The sequence below is a fragment of the Gavia stellata genome, chromosome 1, assembly GCF_030936135.1.
Source record: "Gavia stellata isolate bGavSte3 chromosome 1, bGavSte3.hap2, whole genome shotgun sequence".
Lineage (NCBI taxonomy): Eukaryota > Metazoa > Chordata > Aves > Gaviiformes > Gaviidae > Gavia > Gavia stellata.
The window spans coordinates 23,355,306-23,380,254 of record NC_082594.1 but is presented as its reverse complement, the minus strand read 5'-3'; the positions used below and the strand labels follow the sequence as shown (position 1 = coordinate 23,380,254).

At 44.6% G+C, this 24,949-nt stretch overlaps 2 protein-coding genes across 2 annotated transcripts in view; one reads left to right on the top strand and one right to left on the bottom strand.

The window, feature by feature from the left end:
* The window catches only part of FLT1 (fms related receptor tyrosine kinase 1), a 112,982-nt gene extending 92,602 nt beyond the window's left edge, over positions 1-20,380 (top strand). The window contains exons 19-30 of the mRNA XM_059825882.1: positions 2,881-2,994; positions 3,756-3,844; positions 5,668-5,827; positions 6,246-6,343; positions 6,903-7,025; positions 8,157-8,268; positions 9,892-9,991; positions 11,355-11,460; positions 11,554-11,684; positions 12,097-12,181; positions 13,042-13,133; positions 18,386-20,380. Coding sequence (XP_059681865.1) covers positions 2,881-2,994; positions 3,756-3,844; positions 5,668-5,827; positions 6,246-6,343; positions 6,903-7,025; positions 8,157-8,268; positions 9,892-9,991; positions 11,355-11,460; positions 11,554-11,684; positions 12,097-12,181; positions 13,042-13,133; positions 18,386-18,590 — 1,415 coding nt within the window. The 3' untranslated portion in view covers positions 18,591-20,380. The remainder of the gene's footprint in view (positions 1-2,880; positions 2,995-3,755; positions 3,845-5,667; positions 5,828-6,245; positions 6,344-6,902; positions 7,026-8,156; positions 8,269-9,891; positions 9,992-11,354; positions 11,461-11,553; positions 11,685-12,096; positions 12,182-13,041; positions 13,134-18,385) is intronic.
* Positions 20,381-22,018: 1,638 nt separating this feature from the next.
* PAN3 (poly(A) specific ribonuclease subunit PAN3) overlaps positions 22,019-24,949 on the bottom strand; it is an 84,956-nt gene continuing 82,025 nt past the window's right edge. Inside the window, exon 21 of the mRNA XM_059836083.1 lies at positions 22,019-24,715. Coding sequence (XP_059692066.1) covers positions 24,575-24,715 — 141 coding nt within the window. The 3' untranslated portion in view covers positions 22,019-24,574. The remainder of the gene's footprint in view (positions 24,716-24,949) is intronic.

The following is a 24,949-nucleotide window of genomic DNA, read 5'->3' as shown; positions in this document are numbered from 1 at the left end:
TTTTTAAAATCTGGTTCCACTACTTCAAATGCCAGAAAGAATGAAAGAGTCACTTTTGTAGGATCAAAAGTGGCAATTAGATTTCCTGCGTACCCTGCATTGTACCATTATGCTAGACTGATCCTGGAAATGAAATTTATCTGAAGTATAAGGCATCCACCTTGATGTGACGACACTTGGATGGAAGCTTTTGTATTTTCCTTAGTCATTAGTTTCAATGATTAATCATCTCGTTAAGAACAGATGCCTTATGTCTAATTTGCATCTGTTTGACTTTCAGTTCTCATTCTAACCTTCTCCATTAGATTATATAATGATTTTTCTTCATGAAGGCCCTTTTATTAAGGTGAACAGATTGAGCTGTTTAAATCTTGGAGCTGTTGTACAGGTGTGTCCTCTCTGAACCTTCTGCAGGTTCCTCACATGGTGCATAGGATGCTGACACCCAGGTTGAGCAATGGATTTGCTGGTGCTCTTCATACACCAGCACTCTTCCCAAAGCAAAATCCTCTCCCAGCTATTCACTGTCACTTTTCTCATTGGAGTGGAAAAGACAAAGACCCTCATCAATTTGAAGAGGGTGCTTGGGAAGTTAGCAGGCAGGATGATATTCAGTAGTAGCCTGCAGCAGCCGTGGCTGAATTCCCTAACCCAGAGTCCTGGTGGCATCCCTTCCTATGTATTTAGCTTTCCCTTGTTCATGTATCTAAGGATCATATCAGGCTTTTTTTGGCATTGCCCTGGGACCTTATGCTGCATTGCTTATCTGTCTTAATCCTTGAATCCTTTTCAGTGTCCTTCTTTGTGTTTTCTTTGCCAGGACACATCCCCTGTTCTGCCAGTAAGGCTTGGATCCCTGACGTTCCCAGTTGGCTCTGTTCAGGCATAGTTTGAATACATCCCTCTTACCCAGTGGCTCCTAGCTTCACAGCTGCATACTTGCTTACCAGTTATCAGGAGATCTGTACATGTTACTTCCAGCCCTTGGAGGGGCATGTGAGATACTCTCAGACCTACAGTCTGTCCCTGCAACACTCAACCTGAAATAGCTTCTATTTCTTGCCAGCAATGACCTGGCAGCTGTACTCCGCGTAGGGTGTGCCCTCTTGATACTGTTCTCAATAGTCTTGTTCTGCAATATAATATCAAATGCTTTAGCAGGGCGTGGTACGTACTACTGTGATATCCAGGATCATCCCCGAGGAGGGAATTTGCAGCTGAGAGGCTTGCAAACTTTTCTCCTCTCTCTTGTTCCAGAAGCACAGAAATATCCTGTTGGCCAAGACCAAACAAACACCTACCCTGCAGCAAGCATGTCTGGAAAATGGGAGGAAACTAAAGCTTTGGTCCCTGTCCAGACCTTCTGCAGCAGTGGGCCAATAGCCATCTCTGTCACTGGTGTCAGTGGATGGCCTGTCACCTGCGTCATTGCCTGACCCCTGGTTAACTGAGCTGTTTTGCCAACATGCAGACATATGCGCTGGCAGAGTGGTCTGCCAGATTCAACATTTCTTTTTGTACATCAGCAGGCTTCTTGTGCCAGCCAGCATCATCAAGTCAACAGGGGTTGCTCCTGGAATAGATGGGAGCAGACGGCAGCTACAAGAAGTCTTCATGGTGGGATTCATGGTGTGCGTGTGCAGGGTAGATGCTTGTATCTGAGTTAGTTACTCAAATTCCCTTTATTGTCAGTGGTGAGAAACAACAGTTAATCCCATCCTGAGGCAGATCCCTACATATGGTGCGCTGAGCGCTTGTTTATCTCTGCTGACTATGAGGAGAACCTGTGGTGACTAGATCCTCTGCAGGTACCTTCAAGTATGAGCACCTAAAGTTAGGGGAGATCTGCCCCATTCCTTGTGTCCTCACTAGATTATCCAGGAACTTTGCAGTCATTCATGGGCTTTGTCCTCACAGGATTCCCATGAGGTGGAGGGAAAGTGTCACTACCCATACAGATCGATAGTGGGTCACTGGGTAAATGACAAGCTTTGTGTGGGGCTAGCAAGAAAATCTGTTTCCATTCAGTTGCTGAAACCAAGACCTAGCTCTAGGTTTTTTCCACTGGACTGTTCTTACTCTTGGTGTCACTAAACTGAAAAAGTCCTTCTGGGTCTACACAAAGCAATACGTTTTTTCTTGCTTTCTTACCAAAATAAATTTCTGCAGCAAAAATTTGCTTGGAGGGAATTAAAAGTTTCAGTCAACATTAAGTAAAATCTTTTGGTTTTAGCTGAGGGATTTCTTATATCAGTACTATTACTGTTGTTATTAATATTGATCATAACTAGTAAGGATGAGATGCAGTCACCTAATTTTAACAAATTAAAATTTACTTCCCTGGTCTATGTTAATACTCCAGGCTTCCTCTATAATGAACAGAACCAGACAAGCACCTCTAAGGGGTCGTTCACCTCTTCTATACAGATGGATAAAGCTGATGCTGCATCAGCCTCTGGAAATGCTTTGCTCTTGCCACACATTCCTTGAGACGTTGATTAGTTCAGGCTAGTACATAACCCTTAAATGGCTGAAGTCAGGTCAGCTGAAACCTACTCTAGATAGAGTTAATTATAGTCTTGAAATCCCTTTTTATTTGTTCTTTCGTTTTTTGGCTGAAACGACAAAACCATTCATGTGTAAAAATTTCTCTCAGTTCTAAATATAACAGTCTACTGGGAGGAAGTTGAGTGCCTAACTCTTTTTAAGGGTTTTATTGCGAGTAAGAGGATGCTGAGCAGGGAGGAATAGACAAAGAACATCAACACATGAAGTACATCCAGTAATGGAGGTTATTTCAATGGAAAGTAACAAGAAGTGGTGAAGCTCAGCAGGACCAGTTCTTTCCCATTTCACATTGACTTTATTTTGCATTTACAGAAGGGGCCACAGCAAGCGAGTACAAAGCACTGATGACTGAGCTGAAAATCCTGATCCACATTGGTCATCATCTCAATATTGTGAATTTGTTGGGAGCTTGCACGAAAAATGGAGGTAAAAAAAACCTGCACTGCACTCAAATTGGGTTTGCATCACCTCCCAATAAGTCAGTTGGCCGTGTTGGTTTTCATCCAGAGGTCAAGTTACTAACTCGAAATATTTGAGCTTGTCCTGTGGTTGGTGAAAAAAAGAGGAAGAGAAAAAGAGATTTTTAGTCATTTAATGAAGTGATTAAACATTCTTCTACTTAAACTCTCTTCTAGTATTAACATGAGAAGTGTGAATTTAGGACCACACTACTTGCTGTTCTTTATCTCACTCACTTCACTGCTCAAGCTCAAGTTAAACATGATCTGGAAAGGCTGGGAACAAGGGATATCAGCTGCTGGCCCTGAACAATAATCACAAGGCAACTGTTATAAAATCCTTCATAATATTCCACTAAGAAAATCAAAGGGCCAGTATGAGTGATCGTTTGTTTTAGATATGTCACCTATTGTAATTCAACAAGTGTGTGTGGGCTGTGGGACTCCAGTCTGAACACAGACTGCCCAAAGAGGAAATGGAGGGTCCATCAGGACCCAGGTTCATGACCCAGCTTTCAAAAATTAGGCCTTTCCCGAATTTCCAGAAACAGTATTGTTTTGCTAACATGTCCAGTGTCCTTCAAGCAGCCTTCTACTTTATTAGGACATGTTGTTAGTTATTCTGGACTCAAGTTATAGCTACGGGCATGAAAGACTATTCTTTTTCTCAGAACTGATGCCACCTTGCATTGCTTTACGCTGCTCAAAATGCACTTTCCTTTTGCCCAGGGCCTCTGATGGTGATTGTTGAATACTGCAAGTATGGGAATTTATCAAACTACCTGAAGAGCAAGAGGAATTTCTTCTGCCCTAACAAGGTGAGGAGGCAGATGTCTCAGATAGGGCTCATCTTACCTAAAGGAAGTGTCAGTAATGTAGATGTCAGCCTCTGAGCTAGTCTCCTTAGACGCTCTTCTACCAAGGAAGAGAAATGGTTTTTGGGTGCAGTTCGCCTGACCTATTTTAATATTTGGTGTGGGATGTGTTGTGCCAAGAAAGGACTCATTTCTCTTCCCTGACTTTGTAAGGAGACTGCTGTGAGTAATTCGGTGGAGCCACCTGCAGCGAGAGGAAGTGACTCCTATCCAAAGTGTCCCCACATGCTCTCGCCCCGCTGCCGCTGAACCCATTCCTGCTGAGCTTGGGGTCATTTCAGAGGCTGGTGTCAGCGAAGCCGAAAGAAGTGGGTTTGCCCACTGATTTCAGTACCACTGGGAACACAACTGAGATAACGCCATTTAAAGCCCATGTTCCAAGACACCCTAATGTTCGGAGATTTGCAAGTAATCTTATTATTGTATGAGGAGAAGGGCTATCAAGAGGAAAAGAGATTAGAGTCTTGTCTGCCCACAGCCCTCTGAATCAAACCTACAGTGTGTTTCTTATTACAAACCTGAACACAAATGTGCCAACTATATCCCTGCTTGTGCACTTTCAGCAAAATCCCCCAAAGGATTAAGGGCTCTGAAGTGCGATTTAGGAGCCTGGACCCAGAATGGCAGTCCTCAAAACCCCTGCTCAGCTGTGCCAAAAGCTCAGCATCATCTCAGGGTTTTTTTGGGAGGGCTCTGCAGGAAGGCACACTCGGGAGGACGTCCCCCTCCAAAGGGCTTTGGCTGAGTCTCTCTCCCCAAGGCCATCCATGTTGGACTCTGCATGAGACACAGCACACACCTCTTCCAATGTGCAGTTGTTGGTGTAGGATGCTCAGTGGGAAGCATGGCTGTGCAGGGTCCACCCTGGGGGGGAGCTGCTCACATCCCCCTCCGTGAGGAGCCGGCCCAGATTCGGTGCTCCGGCTCCCTTGGGAAGGGTGCCTGGGCAGGAGGAAAGGAGGGAGGCCAGCTCTGCACCAGCATGCGCAGGGGAGAGAGACGGTCACAGGACAAGAGGAAAGGGAAGAGGGGGCAAGAGCATGGCCAGATGGCTAGGCTGCTCTCTGGGTAGCAGTGGGGAAGCATTTTCCAAACAGTGTTGCATGTGTCCCATTAAACCATCATTGGCCGTAACATGAAAGCATTGGATAATGGCATTGGGGAAGAGAGGCAGTCACTTCCAACAGCAGCTATATTTCAAACATGATGTGCCCTTGCTTCTCGTTGGAAGGGCTTACAGCCCCACACCATGCGCTGTGCAGGGACATAGAGGCAGGTGCCTTAAGAAGCCTGGGATGAAAAGCTGACACTTTATTTTGAGGGAGTTGGGACACCTGCACTGTGGGCACATCCTCCTCAACTCATCCCGCCAGGCTCCTTCTCTGGCTACCAGAGAGAAATAGGCCCTTTCACATGTCTCATTTCAGGCTGAGATGAGCCAAAGGCGAGTCCATCCATGAACCCCACAAATCCTTACCTCATCAGAGGTAGGCCATCACCTGGGGCGCGACAAAATCATGTGCTGGTGCTCCCAAGCCACCACGCTTCTGCCCTCTGTGGATGGCAACCTTGGTGGAACACAGCCCTCCCACCAGCCCCTGCCTGCCGCGGTGGCACTGGACACCTGTGCCCATGGGAGACGTGACCGCACGTGCCACGGCCCAGCATTTTCTCCCGGCGGAAAGGCGACAGAAGTCTGACTCGGTTCCTTTCCCACCCCCTCCGTCGCTCTGATGTAGCACCTCTTCTCCTCTGTTTGTTTGAAGGACTCCTCTTTGCAAGGAGAGCCAACGAAAGAGAAAAAGGATATTGAGCCGGTGGAAGGCAAAAAACAAAGGCTGGCCAGTGTCACCAGCAGCGAGAGCTTCGCAAGCTCGGGGTTCCAGGAAGATAAAAGTCTGAGTGATGTGGAGGAGGACGAGGAGGGTAGGTATTAATTCCTTCCTGTCCCTACACAGTCTGTGATATTTTTACAACATACTGTGCATCCCTGAAATTTTTTTCCTCATTTATCACCCTAATAAACATCCGTGGGAGATGCTCACAGGGTCATGTCCAGAGGGTAGAAGATTTAAAAAAAGATTATTTCCAGGGTTACTAAATCTGACAGGAAAATGTGTGATTGTTTCTTCTGACTGCTCCTTATCTGTGGGGAAAACACAGCAGTGTCCAAAGCACGGAGTATAAAGCAAGCACTATTTTTATTTCCAGTGACAGTGGGTTGACCTTCAAATACTACTCTAAGAAGACTGAATTTATAGGAGTAATAGGATCAGTAAGAGAGGGGGAAAATAATCGCCTTGTGAGGGATCTTTGTAACAAACCGTGTGTTCCACCTTTGCAGATGCTGATGAGCTCTATAAATTGCCCCTCACTATGGAGGACCTGATCTCCTACAGCTTTCAGGTGGCCAGAGGCATGGAGTTCCTCTCCTCCAGAAAGGTGAGTTTTGCGCTTGGGATTTTTCCCTGCAGAAGGATGGGATTCAGAGGTGAAATCACATCTATGTTTTAGTGACACCTTCCTTGGGAGAGCTCCCAAAGGAAGAGCCGTTTTCCTCTTGGCGTTATAAATATAACGGTGTGTTTATCCAAGTCTCCGTAGTCCATAAACACAGGATCATGGCTGAAGGCAGTGGGTCAAGCTCATTCATTTAGGGAAGATCTTTTGGGTGTGGTGGGTCTTTTTCTTCATTTCAACATATATTAGGTAGGGAGCTTCAAATGAATCAGTGCTTTCCCTGGAAACGTCAAGGAGCTTAAAAATTTATCACTTTCTGGACTTCAGAATATTTTTTTTTTTAAAGAACTGCCACTGTTTGCATTAACGTCATGTAAACTACAGTCAACTTCCCTAAAAAAATATTAAATTGATCTATCAAATAATAATGATGATAATGATAATGATAATAATAATATTTAAAAGGATATGGGAGACAGTCAGGAGATTTTTGGGCAGGATTAAGGAAATGCAGTTTTATTGTGAAACTGTTTTATTATAGTGCATTCATCGTGACCTGGCAGCCAGAAACATCCTTTTATCTGAGAACAATGTCGTGAAGATCTGTGATTTTGGCCTCGCAAGAGATATTTATAAGAATCCTGATTATGTGAGAAAAGGAGATGTAAGTCAAGATGCTGTTTATTTACCCAAATGTTTATAACATATCATTTCAAACTGTCCACCAAAATGTTCTGTAGACATTTGCATTTCCTGAACTTAAAAGAGCTTGAAAGCTATCACAGTTTTTATGCGAAGATGAGCTATCCAGATGCATTGTATATCTGAAAAGCATTTCTATCCTCAGGCATAAGGCTTGGGCATGCTGTTTCACAGCTCTGCCCTATTAATAATTTAGGTATTTTTTAGACGTGTTTCTTGGCTGGCTCAGCATAACCCCCTTACTCAGTAAACTTCCTTCAAGGAAACCAGTCCCTCCAAAACAAGGTGCGTGTCCCCCAGCGCACCCACACCAGGGCCAGGCACTGCTTGTGGTGCCTCAAGCAGCTGAGCTGGACTCGCTGCCTCCAGCACCTACTCGGTTTTTGTTTGCTTCTGCTGCAAATAGCAGGCAGTAAGCCCCCTGGCAGGCCTGCCATGAAGGCTGGGTCAGCAAACTGTGCCTGCGCCCACTGATGCCGTTGGAATTTGGTGTGGGCACTGGGGTCACACACAGAGTCTCCTTCTGGAGGTCTCACCCACCTGCCAGCTATTCTCTCAACCGTAAATGGCTTTCAAGACTTCCAGCATTGCATATGAGCTGGGAAACTTTGTTCACGTAACTTAGGCTACCGCTCAGGAGACCCTAACAGGCTGCGCTGAGGGGGCTTCAAGGGTTGCCAATACACTCCTGCAATTCAGGCTCTGAAAATTTCCCCGAGAACATCTCCAACACCATCACAGAATGATTTGCACTTGGACGTAGGGTTTTCCCCCCTTTCTCTAGGATGCTGGCAAGAGACCTCTTCTCTTGTATACCCCCACATCCACGTAAAGAAAAGGCCAGGTCGCTCTGGTCACAGGTTTCCAATGTCTGGTGTTTTGTGCCACATATTTTAAAAACAGCCTTTTACTCCAACAATTTGTTAAGAAAGTGTCTGAATGAGTGTGGGTTTATCTTGACTGCCTGTAAGGAAATCCCACAGGTTCCTGTTTGAATGGTAATTATTTACATAACAATATATAGTTGATTCATCTACGATTAAATTCATTTAGGCTTTGAAAATAATAGTCAGGTTTGTCCCTTTTACTCCAGGCTCGACTTCCTCTCAAGTGGATGGCTCCAGAATCCATATTTGATAAAATCTACAATACAAAAAGCGACGTGTGGTCCTACGGGGTCTTGCTGTGGGAGATATTTTCCTTGGGTACGTTAACTCTGCACACCGGGAGCTGGACTCAGTGGTGGGGACTTCAGCCTGGGGGAAAACATCCATTACCTTCTACGAGCTTTTCCCATGTCTTTAATAAGGAAAGACCGAAATCAGGCAGAGGTGGGGCGCGGGGGTAGAGGGGAGAACTGTGTGTATCGTGCCCCTGTGAACTGAAAATTTTGGTGCTTGTAAGGGCACTGAAAGCTGACTTGCCATGCTGAAAGCTTTAATGGATAGCACAACTATCTGAGAACTTTACCACCAATTTCTCCCATGGGCAAAACCTAAGCTTCCCTCTTTTCCCTGTAGAAACCCTCAGTAAAGAAGCATGGCAGCACAGACGGAGCAGTCGCGGTGCTTTGTCTGACTGATGGCACAAACCAGGAAAATTGGGCAAATTTTTAAGAGTGTTTATTAAATGCAGAACCCTGTGAGATAACACAGAGCAGCAGGCTGGCAGCTGCCAGGGACTGAGGCATCGCCTCCCGTGCCACAGATAGTATTCAAGACACGGTGCCATAGGCTGGGTGCTCCCTCAAAAGCTTCTTACTTCTCTGGTGGGAGCAAGGGAGCTGAACACACACAGAGGTCTTTGCATGTCTCAGACTGTGTCAGCCCCATTTCCAGCCTGAGATCAGGCAGTCAGCCCAGCCCGGGAGGGACCCAGCACCCCCCCCCCGGGCCGCTGGACGCAGCAGGCGAGCAAGCATCCGCACAGATGCCGCAGGATGAACTAGAGCATGCAAACCGAAATTAAAACCCAGTGAAGCTTTTTTTTTCCCCTTTCTTTCACGTGGAAAAGGCAGGATACAAGATGTACAATGAGCGGGAACAACAATGACTGTCAGAATAGAAGAATCTTAATTGGGTTCAACATAGAGGCTGACAAAAGAGGCAAACAGCAGAGGAAACAATACTATACAATTCTCAGGACAATCAATCATTTATTAGTTTAAATACGTGCTGTTGGTCAGCCTGCCAACTCTTGTGATTTTATGGTCAGCCTCATAATACCTGCTATTTTTTTTTTAAAGCCCCAGCTCCTTGAACCTGGCGACTGTCTGACTCTCAGAGAGGTGGTTTGTTTTCTTCTTTCGTTTTCCCTCTTCCTGATGTTTTCTTATCTACAGAAAAAAGGCCAACAGCACGATCAGGCTGACTCTTAAAACCACAGAAACTGAGAAATAATGCAAATGTACTGTGATCTGATTTAAAACCATGATTGTATTATTTTCAAGGTGGTTTTGAACATTTGGGGTTTGTTGATACTCTGCTTTTTTGGGGTGGTCCAAACCATAGAGAGATCAGATTTGGCTGTTCTTGAAGGATTCTTCCCAAGTCAAATTCATGTGTATTTTTTTGCATTCAGGCCAGGTAATCACCACCGACAGTGCCAGGTTTGATCCTGCCCCCCTCCAAGGACCTGTCAGCAGCAGTTCCCTGCCTGGGACAGCTGGCAGGAGCCAGACCCTGCAGTGAGGGACGCCCTGGGCTCCCAGCTCTGCAAGCAGATGCTGCATGCCCCGAGTGTTTGCGGGGGATGTGTAGGGCCAAGGCTAGATCACAGGTATCCAGCTCAGGGGATGTGTGATCCTGTTCTCCCAATGTCATCCCCAGGTGCCTCTCCTTACCCCGGAGTCCAAATAGACGAGGATTTCTGCAGCAGACTGAAGGAAGGCACAAGAATGCGCGCCCCGGAGCAAGCGACCGAGGAGATGTAAGATGCCTTTCTCTGCTTGCGTTGTGTACCGCTGCCCTCCTGGGCTGCCTTGCAAATGATGTATGAGTCTTCACAAAACGAACCCCCTGCCAACATAAGGAAAAACAACCCAATGCTGCCTCGTATCTTCTTGCTATCATCAGCATCTTCTTGCATCCCTCCCCCACCCTTGGCGTCCTGGCTCTCCCGTGGCTAGGAGAGGGTGAGGAGGGACATGGACCCGAGCCCAGGGCACCACCGGGGCTGGGCTCCGAGGGGAGCTGAGTGAGCAGCCTGGAGGAGGAAGGTCATTCATTCCTCTCCAGGTTTAATACTTACCGACGTGCACGCAGATAAGTGCTGGAGGAATGTGACATTATTAACATCGTCTTGACTTAGGAAACGACAGTGAAGGCTTCCTCGCAAACACTCGGGTGACATGGGTCCACCCTTTCCCGGAGACAGTGTCTGATGGCAGAGGAAGGTGACGGGGACCCGCAGCCTGTGTCACCCGCGGGGTTTGTCTGAGCCCTTCCACTGCAACGTCAGCTATCGCTCCCCGGTCCCCTGCCTTCAGCTGTATCTGGCCAACACCTTTTTGGAGGCCTGGGGGACTCCAAGTGAGACCCTGAGTTTGCAGACCCTCTGCCCTGGGAGCGGGATGGAGTGCCCTGCTTGGGAAGGCACCTGCAACGTGCCAAACATGCACCCTGTGGCACAAATTGTTCAGGAGCAAGAACATATCCAGGGTATTTTACATCTGGAGGCAAAATCAAGTACGTGTAGGTGTTTGCAGTGCCTTTTCGAGTGCTACATCATGACTCTAAATAGCAACACTTATCAAAAAATAGTTCTGGAAGAAGAGAAAGGATGCGAGCCAGCCATGCCTATCTGGGAGTATTACCCATTGGCTAATTTTATTATCCTAGTGACAGTAGATAAGAGCTTTTTTTTTTTTTTCTCTTCCACATATTTTATTGCAGGAAGGAAAGCTCGACTCAACCAATACGAGGAAATGACACATTCATATAAGTCATCTTAGGATGCCTTAACTTAAACATTGCCAGTTAATAGATGTTTAATACAAAGGTTTAATGCTTAATTAGGAATAAAAAAAGAAAGTATGACTAGTTGGCTAAATTATTCTTTTGATGTGGTCTTCCCAGTGTCTTGCAGGAAGAAGGATTTTTTTCTTTTTTGTGGAAAGTTTACTCTCTTACTTTTAGTAAGAGGCCTTAGTGGTGTTGGAGAGCATCTTTGTAAAATCAGGCGGGCTCAGGAGTTAACTCTTATCAATGTCAAGCTGTCAAGAGACTGCGCTGCCTTGGATCAAGGTGAGCTGTAAGCCCACCATGTGCTCTTTTTGCTTTTGTCCTCACAGCTACCAAATCATGCTGGACTGCTGGCAAAGCAATCCCAACGACAGACCAAGGTTCTCCGAGCTGGTGAAAAAGCTGGGCGACCTGCTGCAAGCAAATGTCCAGCAGGTACTAACATCACGACCGTGTGCTGTGACTGAGGCAGCGGCGACCGGCCACACGATCCCAGGAATAACGCTTTGATTTCTTGTGTGTATTTAGGAAGGCAAAGACTACATACCCCTCAATACTATATTTACAACGGAAAGTGGGTTTTCCCCTGCACCTGGTCCTTTGTGCCATGAAAATTTTTCTGTTACGAGCTCAAGTTGTGGAAGCGCTGAAAACGTCAGGTGAGAGAAGTAAGATTAAGACTGAGTCTGTTTGTTGGGTATTGTAGCTTGCTGCATAGCCTCATTTGGACCTGGGTGGGAGACAACACCCAGAGACACTCCACATGGTCTGAGTGTTCTACCAGCCACCAAGCCACCACTGGGATCCCATTGGGCTACGACGGCCCCTTGGGGTGTCTCTGCCCAGGGGACCATCAGGTCACCGGGCTCGGGCGCTGTGAGAGGGGCAGCTGTGTGCACCCCAGGGCTGGGGAATGAGGTTTGGGTGGGGTCTGGTTAACAAGTCCCTTTTGTGTAAACGACCTCAATGACAGTTAGGCAACTGCTAAAAGAAACAGAGAAATACCCAGTGCTTCCCGCTTACACACTTCCCACTCTCACCGAAAACTGTCCTGCTTTTCTTGTTGAACAGATACATAAACACTTTCAAAATAAAACCACCCCAGCGCATAAAGACATTCGAGGAACTTACCATCAAGGAAACGCTTGTATTTAATGTAAGTGACTCTTGGGCCAAACGGTACGCCATTTATTTCTTTTTATTTGTGTGACAGATTTATACAGAGAGACTCAAGAAGGGGTCTTACTGTTTTGTCAGCTCTACTAATATGAGGTGCAAGATTAGCTGTGCTTGCAGTATGGTGTTATCCCACTGTCCTACAAATTGGGGTCAGCACATCCTTGCTGACCATGCCATGGGCTGCAAACACTCTTTCCCTGGTAAGAAATGGCCGGTGCCAGTAGGCCTGCAAGGTACGGCTGCCAGAGTCCCACCTGAGTCCCACTGGTGTGGGAGAGCCACTTAAAATCCCTTGGATTTCTGTTTTCATCTGAATAGTAGTGCACAAATGAGAATTGTGGGTCATGTTTCCATCAGAGGTCCCCGGTAGGAACATGTCCTGTTACCAGGTGGACAAGCTGTGGACATGCCTACTAACAGGGCACACACACTGACCTGGTGGGGGGGGACCTGGGGGGGGGGCTGGGGGAAGCTTGTGGTTATCCAGCTGTATGCATTAAGCGGTGGGAGGTGGGGAAGGCACGGTGCTGCTCTCAGGGTTGAACTAGTGGCTGGCCAGAACCTCACCTTGTGCGGACACTTTTCTTTTAGCACTCTGTATCTGTGTTAACAGCACGTGTTTGCTGCACCCCAAAGGAAAGACAGTTTGGAAAGGCACCATTAAATACCTGGGCACTGCAGCACCTGCAGCAGCAGAGCTGCTGTCTCCTAGAGCCCTCTGAGTATAAACGATCAAACAGATGCTGAAGATCAGACCGAAGAGGAATTGAGTCCATTGTAAAAATAACTTTCTACAGTTAACACCTAATAGGATTGCGTCTTTCTTTTTTCTTCAAGGATTATCAAGCAGACAGTGGGATGGTGCTGGCTCCAGAAGAACTGAAACGCTTCACGTGGACAGGCAGCAAGCAGAAACGGACACTCTTTGGGTCTGTATTTTATGTTCCCTTCTTCTTCTTCATGTTTTAGAGGGCAAAGGAGGATTCAAGGTCCTTGTGCTAAATCAGGCCTAGTGAAAGTTAGCTGAGTGTCTCCAGTCCCTGCAAATACTCTTGCTGAGGTGTGTCCTGCTCAGTTGAGTCAGCAGTCAATCATCTCCCACACCTAACCCTCCATATGCCCTTGAGGAAACAGATAACCCTCAACCCCTTCGATGCACATCAACAATATGATTTATTAGCACCCTATTGATCAGCCTGATCCTCAACTTAATGCCAGGCTGGACAAGCAAGTGCCAAAGAGCACTAAACCAAGGTAGAGAAAGGTAAATGTAGGAAATAAACCCTTGGCAAGGGGGAGGAACGTGTGGCTATGAAGAATTTGCAGTTGTTTCTGCAAGTCCCCAAGGGCACCCCAGCTGGGACAAGGCTCCCTGTGCTTGTTTTTGCCCTTCTTTTCCATGACTCAGCTAAGCAGGGCCCATTTAATACCCATGGGCTCAGGATGCTAAAGTGGCAACTTTACAATAGATGGATGTGAGGGCCTCACTTCTCTTCCTGCCTTTAAGTGCTTTAATATATTGGCCACCTTCCTCCACCTAATTCCTGACAGCTGCCCAAGCAGGGAACTAGGGCTGCTCTAAGAAATGTGTTGCACTGACATGAACTCTCTGTAAATGGGAAATGTTTATTTTCTCAATGCCGTCGGTGTCTCAGCTCCCAGCCGCTGCGAAGCTGGCAGTGTCTGTGGCTGGTTTCAGCTCGCTGCTCTCAGCCAGCCCAGGGACTGCCCAGACCCAACCCATCGTTCATCTTACGCTGGCAGGAGGTCAAGGCCATCCCGCCATCCTGCCTGTGCCGAATGTGTCAGCGACTTGCAGCTGGGCAGGCTGGGAGGTGTAGTATTGTCTCGCTGAACAATTGGAGCTGGCTGAAACGTGCAGTCAAGGCAGAGAGGGCTTGCCTCAAGAAAAATTCCAGTGACTAAGAGGGCGTTGGTTGAATGCACAGAAATAGGTGCACGAGAGCGTGCACGCTCACACGACCAAAATACACAGCATGCGGGGTAAACGTGCTGCTGGCAGGAGTCTGCGATGGAGCACTGCTCATGCGTGGCAAAGCCGGGGTGATAGAAAACCACTCCAAACAAGTGCTGGAAAACCCTTTCTCCTGCCTTGACCTTTCAGAAAATAGGCTTGTAAGCAATTTTATATTACTTTGATTTTATTGAGGCAGTTTTCCATACTCTCTTTTGAGGAGCCAGGTATTACAGAGCTTGGAACACGTGCAGATATTACAGGGCTCCAAAGGATGCCATGTTTCCTAGAAGTGGTTTAACCCATTTTTTCTCTGGATAAATGTGACATTTCTGAAGGCTGCTGTCAGCAGCAGAGACAACATGGCGACCTACCCAAATGAAATGTAAGAAATGCCTTTTTCTTTGCATGGCGCAGAATACACAGAGCGTGCCCCAAGCATCCGTCTGGAACTGCATTTTCAGCTGCATAAGGAAAAGGAATGCTTGGATGGCAAAAAAAAATTAAACTCAACAGCGGCTGCTGGAACGTAAATCCTCAGGGAAACAGAGCAGTTGGCTGAGAACATACAAGGTCATCTGGCCTGCAAGCTAAACAAGTGGTACTGTAGCGTCATGCCAAAAAGCACTCATTTATGTGAATGCACACAGTGACCCTTCAGTCTGCACACATTCCTCTAAGCGGTAGCTTCTCAGCTAAGCATCCTTTACTTAGGCTAAACTGGAGTAGTAAATAAATACTCCTGAAAGTAGTAGTAGAAAGGTGGAGCCTGCAGGGGTTTGACACGTGTAAGCTGATCTAACCAGATGCATAGTCCTGCTTCTTCCCGTGCATCTCACGCATCCTGCTCTGTGGTCCTGCCCCCTCTCTTGTGCTGACATTTCTGCTTGGCTTACCTTGCGGAGAGCTGGTTCAGATCACTGGATTATCAGAAGAATGACCCCAGAATAGGTTCTGAGCGAGCAGTAGCAGCTCACCGTCAGGGCAGCTGGTGCCAGCGCCAGGCTGAGGAAGGGGTCATCCCCCTCTTAGCAGCAGCTTGCAGTTAGATCACCTTCACTGTAACGCCTAACCGCTCCCAGAGCACTTACCATCATGCTGTAAACCTCAACGCTGCAGTTTAGGACACAGATGCAGGCAAATGCACTCGCACCAGCGGGTGGGTGCGGAGCCAAGGCTGAGGGTGCTGCGAAGCCATGCCCTTGCTGATCCCCGCTCACCTGCAGGCTGGGGCAGGCTGGCCTGCCTTCCCCTGGGCTCCCGCATTTCCCTGCTGCCCAGGGCAGAATGATGGGGCTCGGTGTGTTTTTTTCTCAGTTTGAAGCATCTGAAACTGCGTGCGAGCCAGCCAGGTGGGGTGATGCTTTCAGACCAGCACAAGGGTGTGTGCGTGCCCTGGAGCATGGCGCTGAGAGGATTCAGACTTGGTGGGGCCACGTCTACCACGGCAGTGCTGGAGGAGTGCGTTGGGTGGAAAGAGCCAAACCTGGTGCATCCTACCTGTCCCCAGAAGTGCACCCAGGGTTTGTTTCAGAGGAAACTGGTCAGTTGACTCCAGGAGAGAGCCAGTGCATGCACTGGTGCTTACTCAGCGTGACCAAGCCGAGAGCCAGACCTGGGGGAGAGCTGAGCGGGGAGCCAGCTTACCTGACCGTGCAGGGGTACCCCACTGACTCAGGCGAGCCCCCTCCCCTCAGGCTTCCACTGCTGTGGAGGGAAAGGCACCAACACGCAAAGCTCACCCGTGGTTTCACTGTAGGAAACACGCATTAGCCCAAACCCTGGTGAGCCCCTCAGGCCCAGGTGGTGGCCAGCAGCACAGCAACAGAAATGGTCGCTATGTGACTTGTTATTGCCATTGCGATGAAAGTAAGTGATACTGTGAACAGCGTAAAGAGAGAGAAGTCTTTCCTAATATAAGGCCTCAGGTAACAAGATCCCAACAGAAAGGTTCGGGGGCAGAGAAAGAACAACCTTCTGAGCTCTGCTCCTTTGCAAGTGGAAAGGACCCCAGCTGCAACTCTTTTCTAGCTTTTTAGTATTGGTGAAAAAGCCCAACCCAAGTAAGCCAAAATCCTCGGACTGGAGCAAACCTTTGAGCCAAAGCAAATTGCTAAGCCAGAAAAACAGTGAGAACTCCATCACTTGTGAGCTGGACCAAGCATCTCAAAAGCTGCAGCCAGCTTCCAACCTCACTCCGTTCTTGAATCTGTCAGGAAAGCAGCAGCCATTTCCTCCAACAAATGATCCCCATTAAAAACCAACTAGACACAGTTTCTAATTTACATTCCTAGAGTGGAAAGAAGGTAGTCCACAGCTAGAGAAGCCTCTACTGACTGTAAGGTCAGACTCCAAATGAAGCCTGACTATGGATGCCAAAACACCATGGGCTCCCTCAAAGCTCTCTGTGCGAGTGCATGCCCAGGTACAACCGTCCACTCAAGGCAAAATGAATAGATGCAGCTCCACTAGTATAAAGGTTTATTAATTAAAGTAGAAGCCAAGCCTAGCTCACAAGAAAATTCTCAGGATGCAAAAGCCTGATGATGAATTAAAGGATCAGAGCATGATGATTTTAAGGCTCATAACTTTGTATGACCACTCCACTTTTGTCAGCCCACTACTCCTTAAGACTCACTATTACAATGTAAATCACAGAAGTGTTTCTCTTTAAACCCATCACAAGAAGTCCATTAGGTCTGTGACTCACCTTCCACACAGTTATGGAATTTATCCCAAGGCAATTACTTCTCCATCTGTCAACAGATGCAATATAAAAATATGGGATGCAACTGCAATCCTCACCATGAGGGCTCCTCCTCATGAACCCCATCTGTCTACATACAAATGTAATGGGGTGGTCTTCTTGGGAGGACCCTCCAATTTCCTACAGTAGGACAGAAGACAGACACCACAGTCCGTAAAAAGTACACAGGCTTGTGAGTTAAAGATTCAAGAAAATGTGACATCTAAGAGAAACTGTTACTTCTCCATTTCCTAATCAGGAAAGGCCCTGTGCTACCAATTCTGTACTTTACTTAAAGACCTAACAGTGCAAATTAAAATGAAAAGCAAAACCCTGGGCTCCAAAAGCCTCAACAGATGTTCTGACTGTCTTCTCTGGAATTCAAGACTAGGACTGCCAATGTTCCTGACCTTATAAACGGAGAGGGTTGGAGTGTCCATGAACTTATAAAAATACAGGGGAGGGAATCTAATTTTAGGCATTGTGGTCCAACATATGTTTACGTTAGGATTTCACATGTAATCAGTGATGGAAAATGCTCTGGCTTGGCCTTTGTCTACCGATAAATCTTTGGTATCTAAGCTCAATGGTGTGAAAATTCTCTTTGCTTTAACTTTCTTCATTATTGAAAGAGCCCTTTTAAGCACTGCACTCTCTGAATATGGGTGAGAAAGTACTGCAAGGCAAACAGTGTCTTTAAGAGTGGCTCAGTTGGGAAGACATTAAACCCCTCTTGTAAAGAGCATCTTATAAAAGGCAGCCTACAGGGTAACTGGTCCTTTGTTGGACAAGAAAATTCTAACTCAAACCCGCAGTTCATGTCTGCTGCTGAGAGAAGACTAAGAGAGGACATACCTAGACCTTGTGCCCTTCCTCACAAATATCAGCCATTTATCTGAAAAATTCATGCCAACATTAGGCTTTGGGAACACCTACACTAGTAGCTTTCTGCTTTTGCCCCAAGGCTTGAGACCTTTCATTAATTCACTCCTGCTCAAGAAAACCCCAGTTGCCTCAAAAAGAACATTTAAGTGTGGGAACTCTATGGGGACCCACAGCCCAGCAGCAGCAGCACAGATACCAGACACTCCACACTACTTTGCCCTGCAATGAAATTTCACTCCCTAGCACCTGCCACAAATAAGCAATTAGAGCTTAGGCTGAGCAATCAAGTACTCCCCATAAGCACCAAGACTTTTAATACTTAAAATGAACACAAGCACCTTAACAGTGATGTTCAGTCACAGCATCTCTGTTCAGAAGGGGACTCGAGGGGGACACGGGAGGGCTCTTTCAGTCCTCTGTTCAGCTCTCCCATTGAGCAATCCCATCTGCATCAATGCCATTCCCATCATCTGAGAATAAACAAAGCTGCTTCTTGTGATGTGGCTTTGCTCAAGTCATTAAAACAAATGCCCATACATGTCAAATACGCTAACAGTGATGCTGCTCTGTTACAGCATGAAAGGTGCCAGCAGGAGCAAGGAGTCAGTCCTTTCTGGAATAAGCAAGCCAAGAAGCTTCTGCAGTTTCAGCTGTGACCAGCTCAGTGACTCCAAGCGAAGATACACATATGGTAACGCAGTGCTGGAGAAAATGAAAGCGTGCCATTCTCCCCCTCCTGACTACAACTCCGTCGTCCTTTATTCTCAGCCACCCATTTAAGTACTTCTAGCCCAAGATTTAAATATGCATTTAATCCAAAAAGGTTCTTCTGAAACATTGTCAGTTTAAAAACTTTGACCCAAATAATTTCAATTATCCTAAAATTTAAAAAGATATCATTGGCTTAATCTCAGTGATCTGCTTTTCCACAGGCTGCAACAAGCATATACGAAATACAGCAAAATACTAATGCTCAGGTCTTGACTTTCCCAAATACTGCCACTAAAATTGTCCAGTGCTTCGGAAAACCTGGATGGTCACCATTACAGATAAAACCAGTTCGCTGTCTGGTCCCTGGCAGCAGGATGGTATTTCATGCTCTGGCCACCCAGCCTCTGCTTGGACTCAGCTGCAGCACCGGTGTCGTGGTCAGGAGAGGCAGGTGGGAGCCCTCGGAAGCCCGTGTCAGGCACTGGGGAATTTGCTCCCTATTGCTGGGGCCTGTGTAGTGCTGGAAAATAAAGGATTCTTCACGAGGAGAGAAACAAGACAAAGACCATGCTCTACAGTTTTTAGTGAAAACTGTACTTTGAGAAACGTGAGGGAAGGCTAATGCTCCAGGGAAGCTGAATTAGCTAGCTGGGGATGGGGCATTATATGGCTCTTACTGCTTTGGATGGCAAACGCAGTAAAGAGTCTTGCGAGGCAAGAATTTCAAATTTGTGTTGCAAAACACAATTGGCAAGCATAGAGGAGAACTAAGATCAGACCCAGGGCTGCAACAACAGGGAATACAGATCAATTCAGTTTAGACAAGCCTGCTGAAATCAAGTAACTATTCTCGAAATTTTGCACTTTGTCGGTGTGCCAACACACACACACTGGAACCAAACCACAAGCTCGATATGTTAAAGCCAAGATCTGTCCACAAAACCTCACGGACCTTCTAACACTGCACTGATTATGTTTTATTTATGGGAATCTGTCTGAAAAGAGAGGTAAACCGCATATACTTTAAATGAATTCATCACTAGAGAGTTTGAAGAGATTAGTTAGAAATGACAAGACAACCTCCTTGGAAAGTTAGGGCAGTGTTTCTATGAAGACAGTTGGATTTCCAGATTAGTTACCAGTATATATGCACAGGAATAAAAATGTTACCATTCATTTGCAACAGACTTTTGTACAGCATCTCAGAAACGGCATGACTGTTCTTTATTCAAGAAGCGTAAGGATGCACCATCCCTTTTCACCTTTGAATGCAATATTAAAATGAGAGTTGACCATGTAACACAGTAGCACTGATCTCTTCCAAATCAACAACTACTGCCCAATCTCAGCTTCTCATGGTCCACTATAAATACATAAATTAAGTAAAATGCTACATATAATATGGTTCTGACCTCTTAAAACTCAGCTTAGGAGCTATGTCTTTAACCCACTAACAGACTTAAAGGAAAATGACCTTTTGCATACTTACAAAGAAAAATGTTCTTAGATATTCAAGTAAAATAAGTATGTACCACTACTTTTAAGCTAAGTATCAATTTAGATCTTCCTGGCCAAGAGATCATCAGTTTTAACTGTCTACTGCACTGTCTCTTGCTGGTTAAGTATATTTTATCTTGATCAAAACAAAAGGAAATTTTAAGAACCATTTCTTAACTCCAATTGAGCAAAAATAGTTATGGGATGATGCCTCTCAAAGGAAATGTTTGCACAGTGTAAATATATAAATATGCTTTTTGTGCATAAATATTTAAGAAAACTGTACTACAAAGATTACTTTTATATGAACCCCCTAAGTTTCTTCAGATGTGAATAACTCTTATTTTGTCTTGCATTTTTTGTCTTCATATAATGTATTTGACTGCTAAATTCATATAATAAAATTTGCTTTGAAAGAATCTGCAGAGTTCTGCTAAACTAGTTAATCCAGTGTCAGAGACTGCTGCAGCAGACGATTCAGCACTAACACATCTGGCAAACAATCCAGCCCATGGGCCAGTTTTGTGAGCAAAGGAGAATACGGAATAATTGCAGGAAAGGCACACTTCTCACACAGCAGAGTGGATACGGTGATGGACACTTGTACCGCTCCCTGTGTGAGTGAAACCCCCTAGATTCAGCATATCTAAGGAGTGCTTACTGGTGTCTAGAGGCAAAAGGTTCAACTCTGCCTCTGGGAGAGGCAAGGTTTCATGGTGGGGGCAGAAAAAGCAGCCCATTGACAAACATCCATTCAGCTGTCCCCGACACCTGGTTACTGCTACAGCTAGAAGAGCTGGTACAGATGAAAGGACATGAGTTAGCACCTTAGGCCTGGTAGATGCTTTCTCTTCTTCAGAGAATCTCCACATCCCCACCCCATCCATCAGAAGCTGGGGATGCTGCCTCCACAGAGACATTCAGCTGAGTGCTCTCTGCTATACAGCATTTTATAATCTGATGGGATCTGGAAGCCACACTGCAGATAAGCTACACACAAGTGCTGGAAGGAATCGGAGATTAAACTTTCTCTGGGGAGGCAGAACATAACAGGATTGCCTACTGCTGCAGGAGTTGTGTAGCTGTTGCTGCACGTTACTAAGAAGGAAACTGGAGACTAGATAAGTGCATCAATCAAGCTTGCTGCGGCTTGTATCATAAGATTTCAAAACCACTGCAATTTAAGGGATAATGACTCCATGTTAAATGTACGCAGAGAGTACTGACAATTTCACATCTATTGTACAAAATTTCACGTTACATAAGCATGGTCAGGATTGGATGGGTATAGGAGATTTTACCCCACCAGTGAATCACCTCATCTTTGCTGGTAACAATACAGAAAAATAATTCTGGGAAATGAAGCTGTCAATGACTTCACATGCAAATTCTCAAATTAGTATTCTTTGTTACTAGGCAAAAAAGCTTAGTAAACATCAAAGTAAGGGTACTTTAAAAGAGTTTTCAAAATTAGGGCTTGTCTAGCAAAGCAGACCTGATCTGATAGAAGCAGATGGGACTTGACTTGGGAGTTGAGGAAATGTCTATTAGTACAATTCTAGTCAACAACATCTGTAAGTGGCAAGCACTAAACACACTCTGTGACTCATTGTTTGAACTCTGCATTGCAGACAGAGTGAATACAAAAGAAATAAGATAGAATGAAATATAATTCCAGTACCAAAGTTGAAAAGCCCTGTATCCAACTTCAGAACTTCACATTGTCAAAATAAGGCCACGTTACTTCTGGTATTCTTTATTAAAAATACTGCTGTACACATGAAGAATGAAAACAGGATTAAAGATGAGTAACACATATTGGGATCATGACATTAGAACTTAACATACTGGTGCTTTTTAGGGGAAGCAGTTGACACGTGAATTACTGAAACAAGGGCAAATCAAAAATACATAGGTACCCTCAACAAAATATTTACAATATCGTAAATACAGCAACAGAATTTAAAACAGGTACAAAAATTAAAATGACCAACATCAGATGATTTCAAAGGTTGTCCCTTCTGTGCTTTTAGCTGTAAAAAATAGGAAGGTCAGAATTAAATTTCCCATCTGGGAGGGCACATCCTGGTGGCTCTTCTTTTTAAATACAGATACACAGTTCTTCCTATGAATGGATCAAACTACAACTTTAGGACAACCTTCTAAATGGAATTAAAATGGGGTAGAAGGGCTCTCCCCCCAAAAAAAACACCCAAGCTGAACTTCAGACTGTTCAAATCATTCCCAAATACGGACCAAATGAAATAAATAGAAAACAAAGCTCAACTTTTTTTTATTTTATGTATTACCTGACACCAAATAATTTCTGGCTGACATTATGTATGAAAACTTATTAGCTGTCTACCTTTTTATTTTTAAACCAAGTCCTGAGGTTACTAGGGGCTGAAGCAAACTGACATTACGCAAATACACACAGGTTTGCAATTTAGACATGTCTTGCAGAGGGTGGTTTGCTGGTCTAAAAAGGATGAGAATTCAAGCCCTATTTCACCCCTGCCTTACACTTTCACAAAATATTGGTCCACAAATTAAATTTTCAAAGGTTCCCAAACCCCACAACTGAACAGATGATCCCCTTTCATTTTCAAAGAAAACAATACTGGAAAAAACCTCAGCCCGCTTATAAATTAAGCATTTCATATTTCTTCTAGAATACAAGTACTTCTTTTTTGTACAAAAGAATTACAATATGATTTGTCAAAAAACATATAAAAGACAGCTGCTCTTCCTCAAATACATGAGCTAATGATAAAAGACTGTTTTGCATGTTCACTTTTCAAAGTTCCTGTTCCTTTTATATTAAAAAGAACATTCTGGCAACTGTTATTGTTTGAATATTAAACATTATGTTCCTTTTAAAATTCATTCGATCAAATGCAACAATAATTGATTTTTAAACTCAACAACTGATGCTACCTAATGTGGATTCAACCACATTTTCTAAAATGTGTAAAGCACGTCCCTAGTCTTCAAAGCTTTCGATGTGAAGAGAGTTGCTTTTTTCTTGATGCAAGTCTCAAGGCAGAGAATCATTTTAAAGCTTATAAAAGTGGACAGAGAAATATTAAAAACTTCTCTGAAAACTACAAATATTGAGAATTATTAAAATTGATGTCAGTAACATCAGTTGCAAGTGCTTAGAGTCTGTCCTGACCTTTTGAGTTTCCACATTTTCTTCATGGTGAGCACCCAGTGCTATTAAAACATTCAGTGCTGGGAAAGGATAGATACAGTCTTCACTACTGCTTTAAGAAAGGAAATTCCTACATATTTGGCAGTCTTCAGTATCAAAGTGTAGGTGTTTAACTAGAAATCCCATGAATACCCAAGTTTGGAGACAACTGCATGTCCAAATATTAGAAAGGTAATTGAGGAGGAAAATTCCGGACTTTTGAGACTGAATTACTTCAGGAATATTCATGTGTTGAGTATTATCAAAAGTAATATTACTTTGGGCTAAGCAGTGACTGCAAAGGCACAGCAGATCATTATCCCTCCAGATTCAGGCTGTAAAACTTGAAAAGCTCTTGATGCCAGACAACTGCTGTGTTTAGTTAATCTTCTTTTAACAGTGTCTTTGTATCTGTATCCAGTGTAGCGTACCATAATAAAGCTGTGGTTCAAAGAACAGAACTTTATACAAAAATTATACTGTAAATAACCTAAAGTAATACACTCCTGAAACTTCAGGCATTTAAACAATTTCTTTAAAAAAAAATCTATTAAAAAAATTGCATAAATGTAAATGCTTCTGACTAGCAGGAAAACATACAAACAGTTTTTAAAAGGCGCTGGTTGTGTTTAGAGCAAGTTTGATATGCTCCTTAAATCATAGGTGTTTCCCATTATGCTATTTTCGTCACTTTGCTTAGACAAAGTTTAAATCAAATGACAGGGGACTTTCCTTTTTTGTCAATTCATCAATACTTCACTTGACTGGTTTTAAAAAGTTTCGTCTTCTCACATTTCTTTGAGCTAACAGTGGGTGGCATACAGAGCTTGCATACAACACACTTTTACAGAGGTTACGAACTAAACGGTCATTAATAGAACACAATTTCTATTAAATTATTTACCTGGTCCTTTATGCTATTCTGGGTGCAAATAATATCAAAAATGAATAAATTTTGCTATATCCTCAGTGACAAAAATGTATCCCAGAAATGTCCTTGCAAAGAGTTTCCCTTAAGTATACAATGTGGCAAAACTTCAGAGATCAGAAAAGTCTTAAAAAAATTAAAATTAGTGCATATACAAGTGGAAAAAATAAAAGCAGGAACATCATGCACCTGATGTGTTCCTTAATCTAAAATAAATTCTTCACAGATAAAGCCTCCAATGGCAGCCTTAGCTCTAGGATAAGTGAAAACATTCTTCCCTTCAAGTAACAGTGTACCTGACTGAAGTGCAAGCAGCTTTGCTCATCTCCTGTTTGTTTCCCAAATGTGAAATGAGATGACAACAACAATTCAGCTGTAGTGCAATTTGCTATTGGTTAAGTTCCTCAGCAATGTCCTGCATGCTTTCAGCAAATACTACAACTGACCATTTGCGGCTGCAATCAGTTCTTGAAAAGTATTTTCAAAGCAGCGCTTTAAATCGCTGTAAGTTACCACAAGTACACTCTTCTCATCTCTGGAAATGAGGCTTATTTTTTCTGGCACACCAGCATCTAACTGTAACAAGAATGCAAAAGATAAAATAAAAGAAGTGTGAAAGAAATGGCAAAACATTTCCCCAATAACAAAAGCAATCAATTTCTTGGCAAGTATATTGTTGTGGTGCAGTTCAAAGCTGCTAACACCACAGAAAGGAAGTGTCTGAATTGCACCACAACAATATACTTGCCAAAAAATCGAGACATTTTGGTCTTAACCTCATGGACATTCCAGACCTTTGGACTAGGTTAC